The sequence below is a fragment of the Leopardus geoffroyi genome, chromosome D4 (assembly GCF_018350155.1).
Source record: "Leopardus geoffroyi isolate Oge1 chromosome D4, O.geoffroyi_Oge1_pat1.0, whole genome shotgun sequence".
Classification (NCBI taxonomy): Eukaryota; Metazoa; Chordata; class Mammalia; order Carnivora; family Felidae; genus Leopardus; species Leopardus geoffroyi.
Window position 1 is genome coordinate 81520790 of NC_059342.1, and position 20889 is coordinate 81541678.

At 45.5% G+C, this 20889-nt stretch overlaps 1 protein-coding gene across 17 annotated transcripts in view; it reads left to right on the forward strand.

The window, feature by feature from the left end:
- MRRF (mitochondrial ribosome recycling factor) overlaps window positions 1-20889 on the forward strand; it is a 63272-nt gene that overhangs the window by 24512 nt on the left and 17871 nt on the right. For 14 of the 17 annotated variants that reach the window (XM_045469702.1, XM_045469699.1, XM_045469701.1 and 11 more), the window contains one exon: window positions 18839-18998. In XM_045469702.1, coding sequence (XP_045325658.1) covers window positions 18839-18998 — 160 coding nt within the window. Of the gene's footprint in view, window positions 1-3341; window positions 3714-8939; window positions 9114-18838; window positions 18999-19234; window positions 19328-20889 lie in introns of those variants that run through there. The other 3 variants (XM_045469703.1, XM_045469710.1, XM_045469711.1) reach the window with 3 other exon arrangements.

The window sequence follows — 20889 nt, forward strand, 5'->3', positions numbered from 1 at the left end:
TATTCCTGGTATGGAAATTTAGGCTCAGAGAGGTAAAGTAATATGTCTGAGATCACTCAGCTTATGCTAAAGCTGGGACCCAAGCCTAGCCTTAATTGATTGTAAAGCCTCATGATGTGCGCACACTAGCGATAAGAACCAATCCTGACACTGAGAGTCCAGGAACTTTCCCCACTGAACTTTTTTTCTGCTTTAGGACCAGAAAATGGCTGTTATATTTCATTGTGTTCTCGTATTCTGTAAGTCAGAATTAACACTGTGCTTTGAAATCATGTGAATTGGGAGCAATATAACCTAGTGTTTAAGAACCAAGTAGACCTGGGCTCAAGTCCAGAACCTGTTTGCTTGGTTAGTTCATTAATTTTGCTCAGCCAGTTTTTACAAATGTAAAGGCTCTGTGCTGGAGGCTAGGGATGTACAAACCTGATGTTTGTCTTCATGGAGCTCACAGGCTGTGGCCAGGCCCCTTCTTTATATCATCTGCAGCTTATCCATGGAATATACTATTAGCCACAGTTTATGGATGAAAAATTGAAATTCAAAGAAATTAAGGGACTTGCCAAGATCATATGGTCAGTAAGTGGCAGTCAGGATTCGAATCCTATTTCTCTGTTACTAGAGTACGTGCTCTTTATCCTGCACTGTCTTTATAGGTGGGTTATTCTGGAAAGTGCTATGTGTACTCACGGACAGCAGATGTAAGTAAGACTTGCAAGTGGAATAGATAATAGCAGGTTTATTTTTTAGTTCTTTTAAAAAATTTTTTTTAATGTTTATTTATTTTTGAGACCGAAAAAGAGACAGAGTGCAAGCAGGGGAGGGGCAGAGAGAGAGGGAGACACAGAATCTAAGGCTCCAGGGTCTGGGCTCTGGGCACAGAGCCCCACATGGGGCTTGAACCCACAAACCACGGGATCATGACCTGAGCTGAAGTCGGACACTTAACCGACTGAGCCACCCAGGTGCCTCTGTTTTTTAGTTCTCGTTCTTTTGTCTGCAAAATCTTGGAAAAGCCACTTAACCTCCATAAGCCTCAGTTTCCTCATATACCAGATGAAGAGATTGTTCTCAGTGGCCTGCCAGGTCCCTCTGAACTTTAAAATTCTGTGATACTGTGAATTTCTGCTGCTGAATGCTCATTGCTCACTTAGATTCTCCTTAGAGTGGCCTGGTTGTGTATCATGTTCTTCTTTCAAAGACCTAGTTTACATAATGTGCACCTCTGCAGCCCCTCAGGAGTTAACGGTTGCCCTTGTGCATTGTATGTAAGTTTGAAGGATCAGTGAGTTTTACTTAAATTTCCAAAGACTTGGGGATCTGTTACATTATATTTTACATTATTTTATGTTGGTTAATGGGAGTAATCTAAGAGAAAGTTGACGGACCAAAACCGTCTGCTCCTGCAAACCTCATTTTTTATACACTTACTTCCCTTTGACAAGGTGGTAAGGTCATGAGGCCCCTTACTGAATTATACGTTTGGTAGTTTTCCAGATAAAAAATGAATGATCTGTTCTTCATTATGGAGCCTGTGTCACATGAGAGGATAAAGGTTGATTTAGACGTAAAGAGGACCAAGGTTTTTATTTGGTTTTGGCAGTGACTTCCACATGACTGTGGGCACGTCACCCTAGCAGCTTGCTGCCTGCTAGTTCCTTACTTGGAAAATAAGTGAAATAATACATAATGATAGGTAGAGATTTGGTGGGATTAGTAGAGAAAATAGATTAGGTCGTATGATCTCCTTAGGGGAAAGAAACTATGTAAATATAAGATACTGATATTATTTCAGTAAACTTAATTTTCTAGATATATATAATTCTAGTTGAGAAGGGAAGAAATGAGGAAGGGAACTAATATATTGAGTACCTACTATGTCCCAGGGCCTGTTAGGTGCTTGACATAGCTGGAGAAAGTGGGAGAGTATAGGGTTAAAGTCTGCCTTGGTATCACAGAAGCATGCAGTTGAGTTCATCCACTTTTGTAGCTGTGTGACAATGGCACCTGTCCCCACCTCTCTGAATCTCTGGGAGATTACTTGTAAAGTATTTACAGGGCTTGCGTGTGGTTATTGGGAGATTTCAGTGAGTTAACGTACACAAAGATTTTGCTGTCTGGCTGGCACCCAGTGAATGAATGCTAGCAAATGTTCCTCTACTCCCTTTCATAGATAGGTCAGAACATAATTCCCTTTTAAGGACGAGGAAACAGATTCAGAGAAGTGAGGCATCGGTTCCGGGTCAGATAGCTGGTAATTGGCAAAGCTGTGAGGAGGAAAATAGTACACTAAGCTTACATGAGGTGATTGGGAGGTGAGATTGAACCAGAGGCATACATCCCTAGGATCAGTTTCTGATTACAAAATTTCAAGTTTAGTTCTAGGAAAATGTGCCCTTCCTGATGATCTTGACTCTTCCTCTGCCTAATGATCCGTCTGCAAGTTTTCTGGTCTTAACTCTGGCTGCCCACCGCTAAGTTTTATTTGCAGCTGCAGCAGATCTCAGCTAGTACCTCGCCTTCATTATATTTCTCTGATTCTTTTATTCTTATTTAAATGAGTCTACTATGTTGACTCTTACTGGAATCTGCCTCTGATCCTTTTGGGAATTAGGGGGAAGATAAATCCTAAATCGACAACAGGTCAGACCTGGAGCCGTCTTTCACAGCGTCTGGGAACCCAGCCCCGTGTGGTCGCGTGCGGTTCTTCTCAGTTCAGTACCGCAGAGCCTGAGGCTGGGCTGTGTCTGCCCCCACTGGCAGTGCGTATAGTTTTTGTTTTCTTCTCTGGCCAGCATTCTTTGAGTTAGAGAAGTCAGCCTACTGGATAGATTCTTTGACCATTCCTGTTAATCAGGTGTACTGAAATCATTTCTTCTACTTTCCTTTCCTATGTAGTCAAATTTTGGGTGCTGTTTATCAACCACCTGCTCTGCAGGTGCAGCACCTGAGGGTGCCGTGCTGAATGCTTTGTATTTTCGTCTTGTTCTCATTACACTCCCATGAGGCCAGGAGACTATTCTTAATGCCCATGTGACTGGGAAGACAACGGAAGCTCATGGAAGGTGAACACCTGCCATCATAAAGCTAAGTGGCAGAAGCATGGTTAGAACTCGGGCGTCACTATTTTAACTGCCTGTTGCCTGTTCTCGTCTCCTGGTGGCACATCTCTCTGGAATATCACTCTTTCACTTCTTAATCAGGGACTCTGAAAAGTTTTGAGCAGGAGATCTTTTTGCATCAGGCCAGATTTCTGCCCCTACCCCATTCATATCTTTACTGTGCCCCACACAAACAAGCAAACAAACACACAGTCCCTTGCTCATTGTTCTATCAAATCTCAGGGAAAAAACCACACACAGTAGAATGAAGCTGCTTGGTGGAGAGCACTGACTGCATGTCTGCCTTGAAAGAAACCTGTAAGGAATCATGAACTCACTGAAGAGATAAAAGCACGTGTGATTGACTCACTCCCTGCTGAGGCTGCGTTCTTCCTTGATTGTCCTCCTCTTTTGTTATTTTTCATCAATGTCCGCATCGATTTAATTTTCAGTAGAATTAAAGAAAAAATTAAAATACCTCCATCCTGTTCTCTGTGGGGAACCACTCTTAGCACCTTGATTTTCTAGATTTTTTTTTCCTGTGCAGATTCAAACACATGTCTATATCTCCTCCTTTTTCTTGTAATGATAAGGGATTAAATTATACATACTGTTCTGCCCTTGTTTTTTTAACTTAACAATGTGTCATTACTCTCTGATGAGTAAGAGTGAGAATTCTTCCTCACTCTTTTTAAAGGATGCATAGTGGTTACATTTTACATACAGCATTAACTAGTTCCCAGTTGTTGAATGTCTTTGTTGTTGAAAGTTTTTCTCTTTGACTAACAGTGTCCTAACGATCTTCAAGGTGTACTTCTTGTTCTACTGGGAGTGGGAAGGGAGGGGCGCTGGAATTGGGAAACAAGTGAACAGAACGTGGGGAGCCTTAGTGTTGCTACTGCTGCTTGATTGCCTGAGTGCTTGTTTGCAACAGTGTGCTGCATATTGCTGAGATTCTTAGAGACGGGGACATTTCAGGGCCAGACAGCAGTCTGTAGCTCCCCCAAGTGACCCCTCCAGGGGTCCTCAGACCCAAACTGCTTTCCTCAGTCTATTGACTTAAATGTTAAACTCATCCCAAAACACGCTTGTAGAAACATCCAGAATAATGTGTGACCAAATATCTGGGCAGCCTGTGGCCTAGTTAAATTGACACATAAAATTAACCATTGTAGTTTTATAGATCATTTCAAGGATTTTAGCTTTTGCTTGGAAGGGAATGGGAAGTCAGTCAATGGAGGGTTTTGAGCTAGGAGTGACATGATCTGAATTAGGTTTTCAAAGGATCGTAATGGTGGCTGTTTTGAGAATTCTGCTGTAGGAAGGCAAGGGTGAAGGCAGGGTTCATTTAGGGGCTATTGCAGTAATCCAGGCATGATGATGGCCTGGACTAGCTTAGTAATGTGGACTTGGTAAGAAGTGGTCTGCCTCTGGATACATTTTAAAGAAAAAGCTGCCAGGATTTGCTAACAGATTAGCTGTGGATTTAGAAAGAAAGGACTAAATATAAATATGCTTCCAAGAGTTTTGGCCTGAGTACCTGGAAGGATGGGATTACTCCTCACTGACAGGGCAGACTGTGGGAGGGCAAATTGGGTGCGAGGGAAGAGCAGGTTTTGTCTGTGTTTATTTTGGGATACTATTAGACACCTACGTGGGGAGGTCAAGTAGGCTGTTTGATCTGTGAATTTAGAGCTCAGAGGACAGGTGTGGACCAGGGAGAGAAATCTGGGAAGTATGACCCTGTAGAGGAGGCCGTGAAATTAGGTGGCTTTTTTTTTTAGGTTTATTTATTTATTTTGAGAAAGAGAGTGCACCCAAGCACGGAAGGGGCACAGAGAGAAAGAGAGAGAGAGAGAGAGAAAGAGAGAATCCCAAGCAGGCTCTGTGCTATCAGAGCCTGATGCGGAACTCGATCCACGAACCGTGACATTATGACCTGAGCTGAAATCAAGATTTGGACACTTAACTGACTGAGCTACCCAGGTGCCCTGAGGTGGGATTATTTTAGACAGGAATGTAGATCATGAAGAGAAGGGGTTTGGTGGCTATGGCCTTGATGCTTGACTTTCAAGATTTATGGGTCAAGGCAGTGAGGAGAAACCAGCAAAGGAGACTGAGACTAAGTGGCCAGAAAACCAGGAGGGCGTGGAGTCCAGGAAACCAAGCAAAGTGTTTAAAAAAAATTTTTTTTTGATGCTTACTTATTTTTGAGACAGAGAGAGAGAGACAGAGTGTGAACTGGGGAGGGGCAGAGAGAGAGGGAGATGCAGAATCTGAAGCAGGCTCCAGGCTCTGAGCTGTTAGCACAGAGCCCGACGTGGGACTAGAACTCATGAACCAAGAGATCATGACCTGAGCTGAAGTCAGATGCTTAACCAACTGAGCCACCCAGGCGCCCCAACAGAGCAAAGTATTTTAAAGAGGAGGGAGTCATCGGCTATGCTGAACATGGCTGGTAAGTCCAGGGAGAGAAGGTCTGAGAATATTCACTGCATTTAACGACCTGATTTATCCATCACTTAATGTCTTTGTAGAAAGGAAAGCACAAGGGCTTTGGCGTTCAAATCCCTGTTGCGTCACTCTAGCTTTGTCAGCTTGGGTCCTCTGAGAAGCAGATGCCAGGACAGAATCAGATGTGCAAGAGGTTTATGGGAGGAAATGCCTGCGAGAGAGACTGAGCACAGGTCTACCGCCAGTGAAGAAAGGAAGAGAGGGGGATTGGGTGGGAGAAGACTCACACAGCACCCCTGAGAAAGTCACCTAGGCTGAAGGGGCATTCCTGAGCAGGTTGCCTATTAAAGGAGTCCCTCTGTCACGTGGTCATTGCCTAGCAGCAGTCTGGAGAATGTGCCCATTGCTCAATTGTTGGAAGCTTCAGCCTCCTTATCTGTAAAATGGGAATGATTTTTATGGTTGTGAGGAGTAATGGGACATTATATGGGTTGCTCTTAGTGTGGGGCTTGGCATGTCATAGGTACTTAATCAGTTTTAATTGCTGTATCTTACACTATTTGACTTTAATTCTCTTGGTTAAGAGTTCTTGGAAGCCGTCTTTTTCTGATTATTTGGAAGTAAAACCAGTGATACTTGACTTCTGTTTACTGACTGCTCTTTTAGTCCTTAACTCTCACCCTCTTCCTCACCAACTTCTACCCCCAATGCCATGTTCAGTTTTTTCTATCCTCCGTTTTTAGGGATGGGAGGAGTGGAGTCATTATGTTGTAATTATCTTGGAATTTCAGTTACTCGGGAACACTGTAGTTTGATTGTTAACGAGCATTCAGTTTGTTCTTTGAATGTGAATTGTGGCGAATACAACCTCCTAGGACGTCTATCCCAAATAAGAAAGTCTGATGACCAGTCCTGCCTATGGTGTGGGATATGCTTTGTGTTTCTGGTGAGCAGAGGGACCTTGGCTCTTGTCACCCTCATCCCACTGAGCTGCTCCACAGGGCCTCCCAACAGCCAGACAGTTGCCATTGTTGGCTTCCGCTTTTCCTTCGGGAATCGTCAGGGGTGAAAGACCTTATGCCCAGGCTAGGCCCCTTCCCCCAGATTTGTTCTGAGGTGACAGCACGGAGGAGAAGTCTACTCAGGATCAGACCTGGCTATTTTACCAGATACCAGTAAAAAGCCCTGAGTTACAGTTCTCCTAGCCCGAATTTCCTTTCCCAGGTAGTTTTCCCCCACCATATCCTGACATATGGTTTCTCATGAACGATGGCCAGGTTTTTCCAGGGAAAGCAAGCCAGGTAAGGCAGGGTGGTCCCCAGGCTGAGTTAACCACGGGCGGGGAGCTGTAGTGCAGCCTGGGAGAGCCAGCATTGAAAGCCGGGGGAACCAAGCTTATAGTCAGAAGAACTGTGAAAAGAAAACCAATAAAAAGAGTTCTGTGAGCTTACGCTAGTTATTTCAGTTCCCTGAGTCTCAGTGTCCTCATCTGTAGAATAGGATAATAGCCGTATTTACTTTTATGAAAATTTATTGGGAGAAACTGCTGAGATGGACAAAGGGCAGGGGGAGCAGCACTAGAGGGGAGAGCCTTTGGACCATGGAGGCAGGCCTGACACCCGTGAAGAGAGGAGAGAAAGTCAGCGAGGGTGAATGTTAGTTTTTAAGTTGTCGCTATCAAGGTAGCTGCTGTTAAGGAACCTTCCGTGTTACCTGCTACGGGGAGCCCTATCATCACTGCCATTCCCCAGGTGAAGAAACATGTGCCACCTTCATTACGTTTTCCATCCAGGAGACAAGCCCTGTTCAGTGACAAGAAGCAAGTAGGCACGTGACCTTGCCTAACTGCTTTATTGAGATATAATTCACCCATTTAAAGTGTACAATTCAGTGGTTTTTGGTATGTTCAGAGAGTTGTACAACATTCACCACAATCAATTTTAGGACATTTTACATCAAAAAGAGACTTTGTACCCGCTAGCAGTCACTCCCAGCTTTACCCAATCCCCTCGCCCCACTTGGGATTGCTGTAGGCAACCATTAATCTGCTTTCTGTCTATAGATTTCCCTGTTCTGAGCATTTCATAAAAAAATGGAATTACACATTATGTGGTGTTTGGTGACTGGCTCTTTTCACTTAGCATAATGTTTTCAGGGTTCATCCATGTTCTAGCATGTATAAGTAGTTCATTCTTTTTAGTGCCAAATAATATTCCATTGTATGGACATTTTATTTATCCGTTCGTAAGTTGATGAACTTTTGAGCTGTTATGAATAATGTGCTGCCGTGAGCATCATTGCACAAACTTTTGTATAAACATACTTTCAGTTCTCTTGAGTGTATACGTAAGAGTGGAGTTGCTGGGTCATATGACAGCTCTGTTTAACTTTTTGAGGATCTGCCAAACTTCTCCACAGGGGCTGCACATGTTACATTCCCACTAGTAATGTGTGAGGGCTCCGGTTTCTCCATCTCCTTGCCAACACTTGTTGTTTTAGTTCATTTTTATTATTATTACCACCATCCCGATGGGTATGAAGTGGTATCTCATTGTAGTTTTGATTTGTATTTCCGTAATGACTGCTGGTGTTGAGTGTCTTTTCATGTGCTTGTTTGGCATTTCTGTATCTTTAGAAAAATGTCTGCTGAAGTTCTCTACCTGTCTTTAAGTTGGGTGGTTGTCCTTTTATTGGGTTGTAAGAGTTCTTTATATATTCTGGATACTAGACTTTTAGGTGTATGATTTTCATCTCCCTTTGTTTCTTTTTTTTTAGAAAGAGAGTGAGCGTGAGTGGGGGAAAGGGTGAGAGGGAGAGAGAGAGAGTCATAAGCAGGCTCTACACTCAGCGTGGAGCCCAATGCGGGGCTCGATCCCATGATCCTGGCATCATGGCTTGAGCTGATATCAAGAGTTGGATGTTCAACCGACTGAGCCACCCAGGTGCCCCTCATCTCTCTTAATCGCAAAAATGGTACCCATTTATTGTAAAAACTCAAATCCTACAGAAAAATAAAATGTTCTCTTGTGGTCCCCCGAATGTTCTTCCATAAAGTAACTATTGGTAAGTTTAATGTATATCCTTCCAAATTATAAAAGAGGTGTATACCCACCTACACACATACACGCACACACACACACACACACACACACACACACGTATTTAAGTTAACATAAATGAAATTGAGTATTTGCTTTTTTCACGGTGATCTCACTGTTGCAGAGAAATACCCTTTTGAGATGGGTGTGATACAGATGTAATCCTGGGGCATCAGAAAGTTTAATTCGTTTGGGATCACAGATTAGTAAGTGGAGGAGTCATTATTCAGATCGAATCTGTCTGCTTCCAAAGCCCATGTTCTCGCCACACTGTCGTCTTGCTTGTCAGGCTGCCGGCGTGGAACCTGTCTTCCTGCTCTGTGGCCTCCTTGTCTAGCTGCCATATCACCTAGTGGCTCTTGTACCGGAGAAGTGTGTATGATGGGTACATTCCAGGAAATACCCTTTTCTTACACAACCCACACACGTACGGACCTTTAGCAGTCTTGAAAGGGAAAAAAAGGTGAGAGAAGAATGCCTAATGACCTCATTTGGGCTGGGGCGGCCACAGACTGCGTTTGAGCAACTACAGCTGTTTTTCCTTCCCCTTTCTTCCCACTGCCTGCTTGCCATTGCTGCTTTCTCAGGGCCACTCATTGTGCTGGATGAGTTCCATCCGGCACATTGTTTCTCTGTGCCTTACAGTCCTGCAGGGGCCTCCGTGCGGTGTTAGGGTGCCCGCCTTCTCCTCTGTGGTGTTGCTTCCTACCCGGCCTGCAGCTTGTTAGGCTCGCCTCCTGCTATTTCAGGATCCACGTGTGTGAAACGGGCCTCGCTCCCAGCACGTAAGTTCTGGTTGAAACACATAAGAAAGTGCAATCCGGAATTGAGTGGAGCATGGACTGAGGAGAAAGTGCCACCAACACCTGTGTAAAAGCTGCACCCCAAAGGACAGTCTCCTCTTCTCCCTGCCCCTCCTCTGTCCTCTCCCCTTCATGTCCTGCCCCTGTTACAGAACATGGCAATTGACTGCTGAGGCCCGATCACTTTTCCATTGCAGTCCTCTCTGGATTCCCTTTCTCCTTTCTTCCCGCTGCACTTGGACTTATAGGGGAGCTGGAGCAATAGTAATGAACTGTGTATCTAAGCAGGCCTTAACGTAAGAGCAGTGCTGTTCCGATCACTTCCACCAGTAAGAATAGCCGCTTCGATTTGTCCGGCACCAACAAAGAATGCAAGGGCCATCTGCGCTGGGCTCGGATCCCAGGTCTACCAGGAACTTGCTGAGTGGCCTTGGGCAGGTTACTTGATCTGGCTGAGCCTCCCTTTTCTTATCCGTGAAATCCAGGTAGTAGTGCCAGTGTGTCATAAGAGCGTTGTGAGGATTTATGGAGCTAATGCATGGAGAGTGTATCAGCTCAGAGGCTGGCACAGGGAAAGAGCTCTGCAAATGTTAGTTATCATTATTTTTACTGAAGGGGAGCAGCTACCATCCGAGTCATGTCTAGGTGAACGCAAGTGTGATAATAATAAGGTTCTTCCTTATCTCACTATCATGCTTTATTTTCGTTATAGCTCTTCTGTTTCATTTTATGGATTTATTATTTCTCTCTCTCCTTCACTAGAATGTGGACAGGAAGAGCTCTGTCAGCTGTATTCCCTAGCCCCGAAACAGGGCTTAGTGCGTAGTAAGTATGCAAAAATGCCATCAGTGTTTATGGAATAATGGGATTAAATGAATATGAGCACTTGCTGTATGCCCACTGCTATTCCAGATGCTACTCGTATCAGCTAATATATTCCTAACAGTCTTTTGAGGTAGGTATATTATTATCCCTCTTTTACAGATGAAGAACCTGAGTCATAGGGGAATGGAGCTCTTTGGGCCCAGTGTCACACAGTAAGTGGAAAAGCAGGCAGTCTTTCTCTGAGCCAGGGCTTGACCCCCTGTGCTGTGCACTCGCTCAGTAGGAGACATCACCATTATTTTTATCACTGATATTATCAATAGCTTTTAAGTAGTTAATACCTACACGGTCAGCATTCTTTAACCGTCCTCTCTCATTTGCTCCTAACACTCACTGTGGAAGAAAGGTAACATTTTTATTACTCCCCCTTCATGTGACAGTTGAGGAAATAAGAACAGATAGTGTTTATTGAGCACATCTCCATGTACCAGCATGTTTATGAGCTCTTCTAATCCTCACAACAATCTCATTAAGTTAATGGTATTACACACATGTGGCAGATGGGAAAACTGAGGCAAAGAGGTAGAATGACTTGCCCAGGGCCATGCAGCTAAGATGTGATGGATCTGAGTCTCAAACCCCAGCAGTCGGGCTTTAGGGACTGCTCTCCTGTGTGCCCACTGGGCATCTTCTCAATTCAGAGAGGACAAGTTATGTGTACACAGTTACCCAGCTTGTAAGTGGCGGGGCTGGGATTGGAAATCAAGTCTGCCTTTACCACCAGACCCGTGTTCTTTCTCTACCTGCGTGTAACTTGGGTTTCCATCCTGCTGGGGTGACAGGAAGAAGTCAGCGGACTTAATCACGGTCACTCTGCTGAGAATGTGGAGATGTGGCCCCCGACCTCACCTCCTTTCTCTTTCCATCCTGCTGGGCTGTATTTCAGCACAGTATGTCTGGGTCAGCCAGGCCTTTAAGAGGCACGGGACGGTCGTCAGAAAGCAGGTGGCCAGTTGTGTCCCCAGAGAGAACTGAGGTTACCGCTGGTGGTAGAAGTCCCTCCAAAGTGCGCGTACGATTTTCTTTGGGCTAAAAGGACACCTGATGTCCTTAGGAGACATCAGTGTATGTGAAACAGGCTGGTGAGCTGGCAGTGGCGGGGGTGAGGCAAGAGGGGATGGGGAAGTTGTATACCTAGAAGCATAGGAAGTCTGGCTGGGCTACACAAACAAAAACATTTCCTTCAGGGCCAGTGGCCCCAAGGCATCGGGCAGCGCCCACCGGCAAACAATAAAGTCGGGCGTGTGTCCGCAGCTGATTGCGGGCTGATGCCCCTACTGGGGGGGAGGGGGCTCCCAGAAGCCGGTGAGGCGGTGGTGAGGTTTCTCTCGGTGGAGCTGTCAGAGATGTGTTTTGATGGGCTGTTCCTTGGATGTGCAGCTTCCTTCCCCCTCAGCCCGACCCCCACAGCTGCTGGAGCCCAGCTCACACCTCCCACCGCCTGCTCTCCTCTGTTCCCATTCTTTCCCTCTCCGTTTAAGCTGCTAAATCCTTTTGACGGTTTTCTCCCTCACGATTCATGTCCTGTTAGTATCCCCAAGCCCTGGAGAGCCTGTGGTAAGAGTAAGAATGCAGCCACCCCGCAGTGAGTGCCTATGGTGCACCCGCTGGCCGAGCGCCAGGCCCTTGCCACCACCATTTCATTTAATCCTTGCTTCTGCCCCCGTAGTAACATTCTTCCTCCCGCTTCACACGCGGAGAGCCAGTTTGGAGATGTTGAACAGCATGCTGACAGTTCTGAGGCTGACAAGCAGCAGAGTGAGGATTCCAATTCGAGGTCTTCTTGGCTTTAAAGCATGTTTTCCCCACCTTTTAAAGACCCCTGTAAGTAACCAGTGATCCTTGTGAAGTCTAGTGTCTGACATATCATAACTGGGTTTTACTGTAACTGCCCACGCTGAGCACAGCTTCCTCCAATACACACCTGGTGGATAGCTTTGTACATGTGTCCAGTTCTCGCTGAAACAATAGGAAGTATCATTTCAATCCGGGTGATTCTCTGCTGTGTGAGTTACCATCAGGGCATGCCTTGTGCTTATTGTTCATGCTCAAGGAATTTTGCAGGAAGGCCCCCATCCAGGATGTTACTGGAAGACCTGCCTGGTGGAGTATGTGCAAACAAAGTGTGACCCTGCCAGCTCAGCCAAAACCCCTGCCTTGTGTGGGGAGGCTCTCTGACCCTAGCGGAAAAGGCTGCTGTCTTCATCATCCAGCCAAGAAGCTGTTCCAGGGTGGGTCCACCGCTTTCCATCTGCCTGCCTACAGACTCCTGGGTAGACTTCTGCCATGTGCTTAGATCTTGTTTGTACATCACTATCTACACAAAATACGAATCTGGTCACGTTTCCTGGGCCTCACTCAGGCTCCTGGAACTCCACATTGTTCTTAGAATAATCTGCTAGGACTCTTTTAGACTTTTTTTTTTGTTTAAAATTTTTTTTTTCAACGTTTATTTATTTTTGGGACAGAGAGAGACAGAGCATGAACGGGGGAGGGGCAGAGAGAGAGGGAGACAGAGAATCGGAAACAGGCTCCAGGCTCTGAGCCATCAGCCCAGAGCCTGACGCGGGGCTCGAACTCACGGACCGCGAGATCGTGACCTGGCTGAAGTCGGACGCCCAACCGACTGCGCCACCCAGGCGCCCCTCTTTTAGACTTTTTTATTGTGGTAAGATATACATCCAAATTTACCATTACTGGGGCGCCTGGGTAGCTCAGTAGTCAAGTGTCCGACTTCGGCTCAGGCTGTGATCTCACCGTTCGTGAGTTTGAGCCCCGTGTCAGGCTCTGTGCTGACAGCTCGGAGCCTGGAGCCTACTTCAGATTCTGTGTGTCCCTCCCTCTGCCCCTCCCCCTCTCACACTCTGTCTCTCTGTCTCTCTCTCTCTCTCTCAAAAATAAACATTAAAAAAATTATTTTTAATTTACCATTATTTAAAAATGTATAGTTCAGTGGTATTAAGTACATTTACATTGTTGTACAGTCTCCAGAACTCTTTATCGTTTGGCAAAACTAAAAGTCTATACCCATTAAACAGTAACTTCCCATTTCCCGATCCCCCGGTTAGCCCCCGGTAACGGCTCTTCTCCTTTGTGTTTCTATAAATTTGACAATCTCGGTACCTCGTATTAAGTGGAATCGTGCAGTATTTGTCCTTCTGAGTCTGGGTTATCTCACTCAGGGTAATGTTTTCGGGGTTAATGCACGCTATCCCATGTGTCAGAATTTCCTTTTTGAGGCTGAATGCAATTGCACCGTGTGCATGTACCATTTGTGTGTCTCTTTACTTGTTGGTGGACCTACTGGGCTTCCATGTGACATTGAAGGGCCTGCATGCATACCCTTGGGCTTGCCAGGCTCGCCAGCCTCCTCTGGAACAGTCTTCTCTTCTTTCTGTTCTCAGCCTCACGGCCGTTTTCAGCCCCTCAGAGAGCAGTACCCACCTTCCTACCTGGAAAGCTGCCTTAACTTTACACCGACCATTCCCTCTGGTGGGAATGATCTCCCCCAGCCCCTCCACTCTTGCACCTCTTAATTTAAATGTCACTCCTCTTGAATGTCCCCACATTTTGCTCCTGGAATCCCACAAGAGACCTCGGTCAGACTACCTTCCCCCACTAATTATTTTCATAGAACTCTACATGTCTTTATTGTGCTTATTACAACTGTAACGTATTGATTAATTGTGCGTGTATGTGTGTGTAATGACTGCCTTCCTTGCCAGACGGTAAACTTGTGTGTTTAATGCTGTATCCCTCGGGGCTGCCATTGGGGCTGGCACACAATACGTGCCCAGTAAATAGCTGTAGAATGAAACCATAAACTAAGTGAATTAGTACTGAAAAGAGAAAAGTTCAGGGCTACATGCTGGGAGCATGTGGATTTTAAAATGTATGTGAGACGTTAAATTACTAATAGAATCTCAAAAAGCCATCTTGCTGAAGCATAGATTGTTTGTCCTGTCATTTCTCCGTTGATAAAAACTTCCAAGAACAAACGCATCATTATTCGAAGATGCCTCAGTGAATGCCGACACATAAACCACAGCAGCAAAGGCAGCTGACATTCTCTGAGTGTTTATTCTCTACCAGGCTTTGTACTGTGTGCTTTCCACGTATTCTCTCATAGAATCCTCACAAGAACCCTGAAAGGTAGATGCTTGGGTTTTTTGTTTGCTTGATTTTAATTGCTGTTTCCAAATGAGAAGACCAAGGTCCAGAGAGTTTAAATAACTTGCATGAGGTCCCTCAGCCAGTTAGTGGCAGGCCCAAAGTGGAGGGGAGGCAGGGCAGACTCAGTCCTGGGCCTGGCACAGAGCGCCACCCCTCCCCGACGGCCCTTCCCCTCATTAACTGGAATAGCTCTCTTGTTATCTGTTTTATAAATGTATAAGTGGAGCCTCTGCCTTGGTTTTCTCTGAAGCCAGAGTTTTGTGGCTAAAGAGGAATGTGAAAACTCTAGGCCTGCAGGACAGATTTGACCTTTGCAGCCTCCTGCCTTCCTGCCATTAGACTCCCACCATGCTTCTGCCTGAAATGCAGTGGACCGAAATGCTTCTAAGGCATTTTCCAAGTCTCGAGGCAGAGTTGTACTTTTTTGCCTGGTGCTCCTGCGGGAGGTCCACCCCTCTGTCCTAGTGCCACTCACGCCCTTTCTAAGTAGTGGCTGACGAGTTTGTCTCCGCCACTGGACTGAGCCTCTGGGGAAGTTGGACCAGGCCTGCCTTCTCTCTGGAGCTCCTCGGCCTGGCCCGGGATCTGGCACAGGACTCAGGGGCCTCAGCCAGTGCTTGATGAATGAATGCACGCCAAGTGCAGAGCGGGTGCTCAGAACCAACCGGCTGAGTGCAGAAGCCTGGAGGACAAACCAGCGTGTGCCGGGAGAACCCCCTGAATGCGAGATGGAGATGATCAGATGTATTAATCACTGGTTTGGAAAGGAGTTAAAATATTTCCATAATATGGTATGTTTCTTTTCTAAAACAGATGTGCCCTTGTTGTTTCATGAGGAAGTAATTAAGTGTATTTATTAAAACATTCATAAACGCTATCATTTATTCAAAGCTACTATGTGCTGCTGTCTTTATTGGTACTTTATATATGTATTATGTCTGGTTCTTCCCATCACCCTGTAAGGTGTTTTTATTATCTTCATTTTACAGGTGAGGAATCTGAGGCTCTGAGAGATTAAGTAGCTTGCCCAAGGATACTTAGCTTCTGAGTGATAGGCATGGGAATGAAACACGTCTGGCTGACTTCAAAACCAGTGGGTTTCCATCACCCCAGCTGCTTCTGAACTTGTATTTGACATACCTTTCGAGCCAACACCCCGATCCAGCATGCGTATTCCCTTCTTCCTCTCCACCCTCCCTGTGCCCACCACCACCCCCACTTCTTAACCCTCTCACAGCACCCCCTCTCCATTTCTTTAGATTATTGCCTCTGTGCTTGCATCCTGAAACTGAAACATTTTTGTCATTGTCAGTAATTGGGTACTGTTATGTATGGAAACTGTCTGCTGTTAACAGTCTACTGTGGTCACGTTTACGTTAATACGAAATAATATGTTTGTATTAAGGCCAAATTACACTTACTACAATTTTGTTTTCTTTATATAGCCTTTTACTCCTAAGACATCTTTGAGTCCCAATTTATATTTTTTAAAAATACATATGTTTTTTTTCTTCACGTAAAATGTAAATGTAACAATGTGGTGAAAAGAAGTTGGTTAGATAAAAAATTTTTTATTAAAGATTGTCTAAGCAGTGGGATACTTATTTCAAATTATATATGAAATAGAAGACTGAAATACCTCTGCTCAGAGAAGTTTAAGAGGTTTCTTACAGACTCAGATTCATTTATTTTCTGCCCCTCCTAGTATTTCAGCGGGATTAAGTTTTTTGAATCACTGGATCAAGTTTTAATTTTCCTTTTCCTTCCTTATACTGACATATGCTTTGGCAGAACAAAAAAGAGACCTAAACATGTCAGCATGATTTTTGTTCAATGAATTAAAAACCATAAAAGTAACAAGATCTGATCCAAATCCCTAAACTCCTGACATGGTGGTTTTGTCCTTTTCAGTCCCAAGATTCGTATTACTGACTTTGAAAAGCTTTCTGCCTGGAAGCAGAAGTGATGGCAGCAATGCATAATTTATCTGAAATAGATTACAAGGGGTAGGCAGCACGGAGTAGTGGAAAGCACACAGGGCAGAGAGATCTGGATTCGAATCCCAGTCCCGTCACTCAGACTCGTGGGTAAGTCACTCCACACCTGTGTGCCCCAATTTCCTCATTGGAAGATGGGGGGAGTCTAGCTGGAAGAGTTGTTGCGAGGGTCTTTGAGGTAATGTACTTAAAGTACTCACCTGGCATAGACGGGCTTAATAATGGCAGTAATCAGGATCATTTCTGCTTTGAGAATACCTTCAAATAGCTGAATCCAGAAGAATTGATTTATAATGCATCTGTCCGCTTTGTCTTCAGAGCTCATCTTTTCTCAAAATTCTTTAATTTTTTTTTTTTCCCTCATCCTGTCGGAAAAAAAATAGCAGGTAGATGCCACTAAATCTTTAACACCTGCTTGTCAGTGTTTCACATGGAACATAGAATCAGAGCTTGGGATCGTCCTTACCAAGCAAGAACCACACTGATGGGAGGGTCAGGAACCGTAGGCCAGTGATGTCCATTTCGGGACCCAGGGGGGCAGAGGAATTTTGTCATATTGAGACTATTGGCTTTCGAGACAGGTCAGCCTGGGTTTGGCCCAAACTTCTTGGGCCTCATTCTCTTCATCTGTAAAGTGGCGCTCATGATCTTGCAAGACCCTCCATGGTATGGGTTTCCAGCCTCTTGTCACTCCCTTGTTGTCTGTGTCCAGTAATTCCTCAAATGAAACCTGGTCTCTGCAGCTGAAAGCCTTTGTATGTGCTCTTTTCTTCCTCCTGGAAATCCATCCCTTGCCACGCCAGCACGGACAACCGGCACTCATTCTTCAGAACCTAGTTGTGTATTACTCAGGACAGGACGGGCTATGCGGTAGTAACAGACCATCTCCAAATCTCCATGGCTTATCACAGAAATCTGTTGCTTGCTCATGCTGCCTGGTGGGTGCTGTTGATCATAGTCACTCTGGGACCCAAGCCGATGGAAGCTCCGTCTCCACTTGTATTGCAGCCAACCGACACAAATATGGTGGAACACACACTGGCTCTTAAAGCTTCTGCCCTGAGGTGCGTCATTTCTGCTCATGTTTCATTGACCAGAGCAGTTGTGGAGCCGCACCAGACTTTAGAGGTACAGGAAAAATGCTTTCCTACTGGAAGGAATAAGAAGCCGAACACTAGTGAGCAGACCCAAAGACTGCCGCACTTAGGTATTATTTCTTCAGGAGAGTCTTCCCTTGCTTGCTGCCTGCCCCGACTTGGACAGTTCCTGGCGAGTTAGCTGAGCTGCTTTTGTGCTCCTGTGGCACCTTGTACTTCTCCGCTTCCCTTACCACAGCGCTTCCCGCACTCCCATGGTAAATGTCTGGCTGAGGTCCCTACTAACAGAACAAAGGTCTGTTAGTGTTGACCACAAGTCTGTTACTGTTCACATGCCCGGCACTGCTTTTGTAGGTAAGTAGGCACTCAGCTGTATACATGACCAAGAAACAAAGGCAGAGCAAACGTGTTGGGTTACTTTGCTGGGTTGTTGTGATGAGTCCATGTAACATAAGAATAATAATAAGTGCCTCATATAGTTGTAAGGTTCAGCCTTTCCCAGGGGTTTGTAGTAGGCCTTCAATGTGCTCATTGGCGTTGTTAGGAGGAGGAAGGGAATAGTGAAAATAAGTGGCATTGAGCACTTACATGTGTCAGACACTCTCATGACGTCTCTGTGGAAGTTTCCTGGTGTGGTGGTTGGGACTCGTGTTATGTCTTGGTCACTTTTGAAGTGACGCACAAGTAATTTGCTAAAATAATAAGATTCTGAAGATTGCTACTTGTTTCGGGTGATTTAGAGATTTGATGATGGCACGTTTCTATGGCATCATCACTCATTTGTGTTGCATCTTTAGTGGGTGAGAAAGGGGTAGAGGTAGCGCTATTTAATAGTGACGTCCTTTTATTGAGTACTTAAAATGGGCCAGGGCCAGTGCTAAACAGTTTATGTGCACCATCTCATATAATCTTCACAGCATCCCCATTATACAGGTGGGAACTCTGAGGAGAGGAAGTCAGTTATGCATGGTCAGGTGGCATGGTTAGGACACCCTGGCTTGAGCTTTTAAGCAGTACTCTTCGTAGCTCTCCTCACCTGACTCACCAGGAACTTTACTTGACCCTGAGCACACCCCTGGGCACGTTTCAGGAACGTAAAGGTCATCACCAAAGGAGAGCAAAGCTACAAACCGTGGAGCTAGTGGACAGAGTAATGTTAAATTCTTGGCTAACGGATACTGTAGAGGATGATCTTGCTGAAACGTTCTTCTTTTTTTTTTTTTTTTTAATCAGAGTGACCAGGGAGCACAGGGAAATGCTGGTGAAACTGGCGAAACAGAACACCAACAAGGCCAAGGATTCTTTACGGAAAGTTCGTACCAACGCAATGAATAAGCTAAAGAAATCAAAAGACAAGGTCTCCGAGGACACCATTAGGCTCGTAGAGAAACAGGTAACTACCGCCAACAGATGTAGTAGTTACGTCTCTGACGCAGGGAACCACTTGTTTGTGTCTGAAGAGAGAAAAACTAAAACAATACCCCTGGTTCTTTCATTGACGTGATCAGGACTGATGGAGTCTCTGTTCTGGGCTTAGCCCTGGGGATATGGAGGAAGGGAGGGTGCTGTTGATGCTTTGCTAGGTCCCAGGCTCCACGCCGAACCCTTCATTTCTCCCCGTTGCTACAGAGCTGTGAAGTGGGTCGTGGGGAAACTGAGGTTCGGAGAAGGTAAATAACTCACTCAAAGCCACACTGCTGGTAAGTGGTCCCAGTGGATCCCGACACAGGCAGACTAACTTCAGAGCCTGTTTGCTAATACTGTCGTGTGGTTGGTTGGGTGCTGACACAGAAGGACTTAACGGTGTTCTTCCTGTGCTGAGTAGCGGCACTTGAACAGCTGCAGTAAAACACTGAGAGACTGGAGGAAGGTAGAATAACAACGCAAAGGTATGCTGTGTAAAAGAACATTGTGCGGGTGGGTGACTGGTGTGAACAGTGGCTGGGACTTCGGAATGGGTAGAAAGGACACAGTGGCCAGTTCATGGAAGGGCTTGGAGGCCACGCTGAGCAGGTTGAACTTTAGCATGTCCAGAGACTCCCACACGGGCTGTGCCACTTTATCAGTTGTCTGATAAATGCTGCCTAACAGACCACCTCAAAATGCGATTTACAATATCGGGCATTATTTCTTAGTCTCGTATCTGCTCAGCTGGGGGGTCGTGGTTCTAGGCTGGGCTTAGTGGGCTTGGCTCCAGATGTTGGATTGGGTTCAACTCTGCTTTATGTGTCTCTCAGTCTTCTGGAGTCAACAGTCTTCTCAGGGCATCTTTGCAACAGCAGATGCCAAGAGCGTAAGCCCAACCACTCAAGTACATTTTAAGCACCTGTTCTTGGTCCATCCCATTGGCCAAGTGAATCACATGGGCCAAGCCCAGTATCACTGAGACAGGAAAATATATATATTCATGGAACTGCAGGGGAGGGAGTGAATATTTATAGAATAGTAGTCTAATCCACTACAGCATCACAACCACTTGAGGAGCTTATAAAAATACAGGTTTCTGGGGCCCTGCTCTCAGAGATTGAGTCAGTGAGTCTGGGGTGGGGCCTAGGGATCTGCATTAAAAAAAAAAAATTTAATGTTTATTTTTGAGACAGAGTGAGTGGGGGAGGGGCAGAGAGAGGGAGACACAGAATCCGAAATAGCCTCCAGGCTCTGACCTGTCAGCACAGAGCCCGACGCAGGGCTCAAACTCACAGACTGTGAGATCATGACTTGAGCCGGAGTCAGATGCTTAACTGACTGAGCCACCCAGACGCCCCATGGGATCTGCATTTTTAAATGCTCCTCCCGTGATTCTGATATAGTAACTCCCTGGCAAGATTTTTTCTTTTTTGCAGACCGTGGGGAGGTCATATCTGTGCTTATGAAAGATGACTATGGTGGCTGTGTAGAAGACAGATTGTAGGGGGCACGACTGGAGGCAGGGAGTCCAGGGGGGCTGTTACAGAAATCCAGCCAGGAAATGGTGGTCTGAACCTGAACCGGAACTGGTGGAATTAAGATAGGAAGATGAATTTACTAGTATTTAGGAGATAGAATAATGTTTAGCATAGTATAATGGGCTTGCTTAAAGCCTCTGCATCCACCATAGAATCATTATTTTAGGAAGATTGAATGTGAGTGTGGGCAGGATGGGGAGTAAGGAGAGAAGAGGTTGGAAGCAAGGAACGCTGTTAGGGGGCATCTGGAGGAGGCCATAAGTTAACCAATTTGCTCTCCTCCTGGACCAGCAGTTAGAATACCAGTTGTAGGCCGGCCTTAACCACCACCAAAGAAAA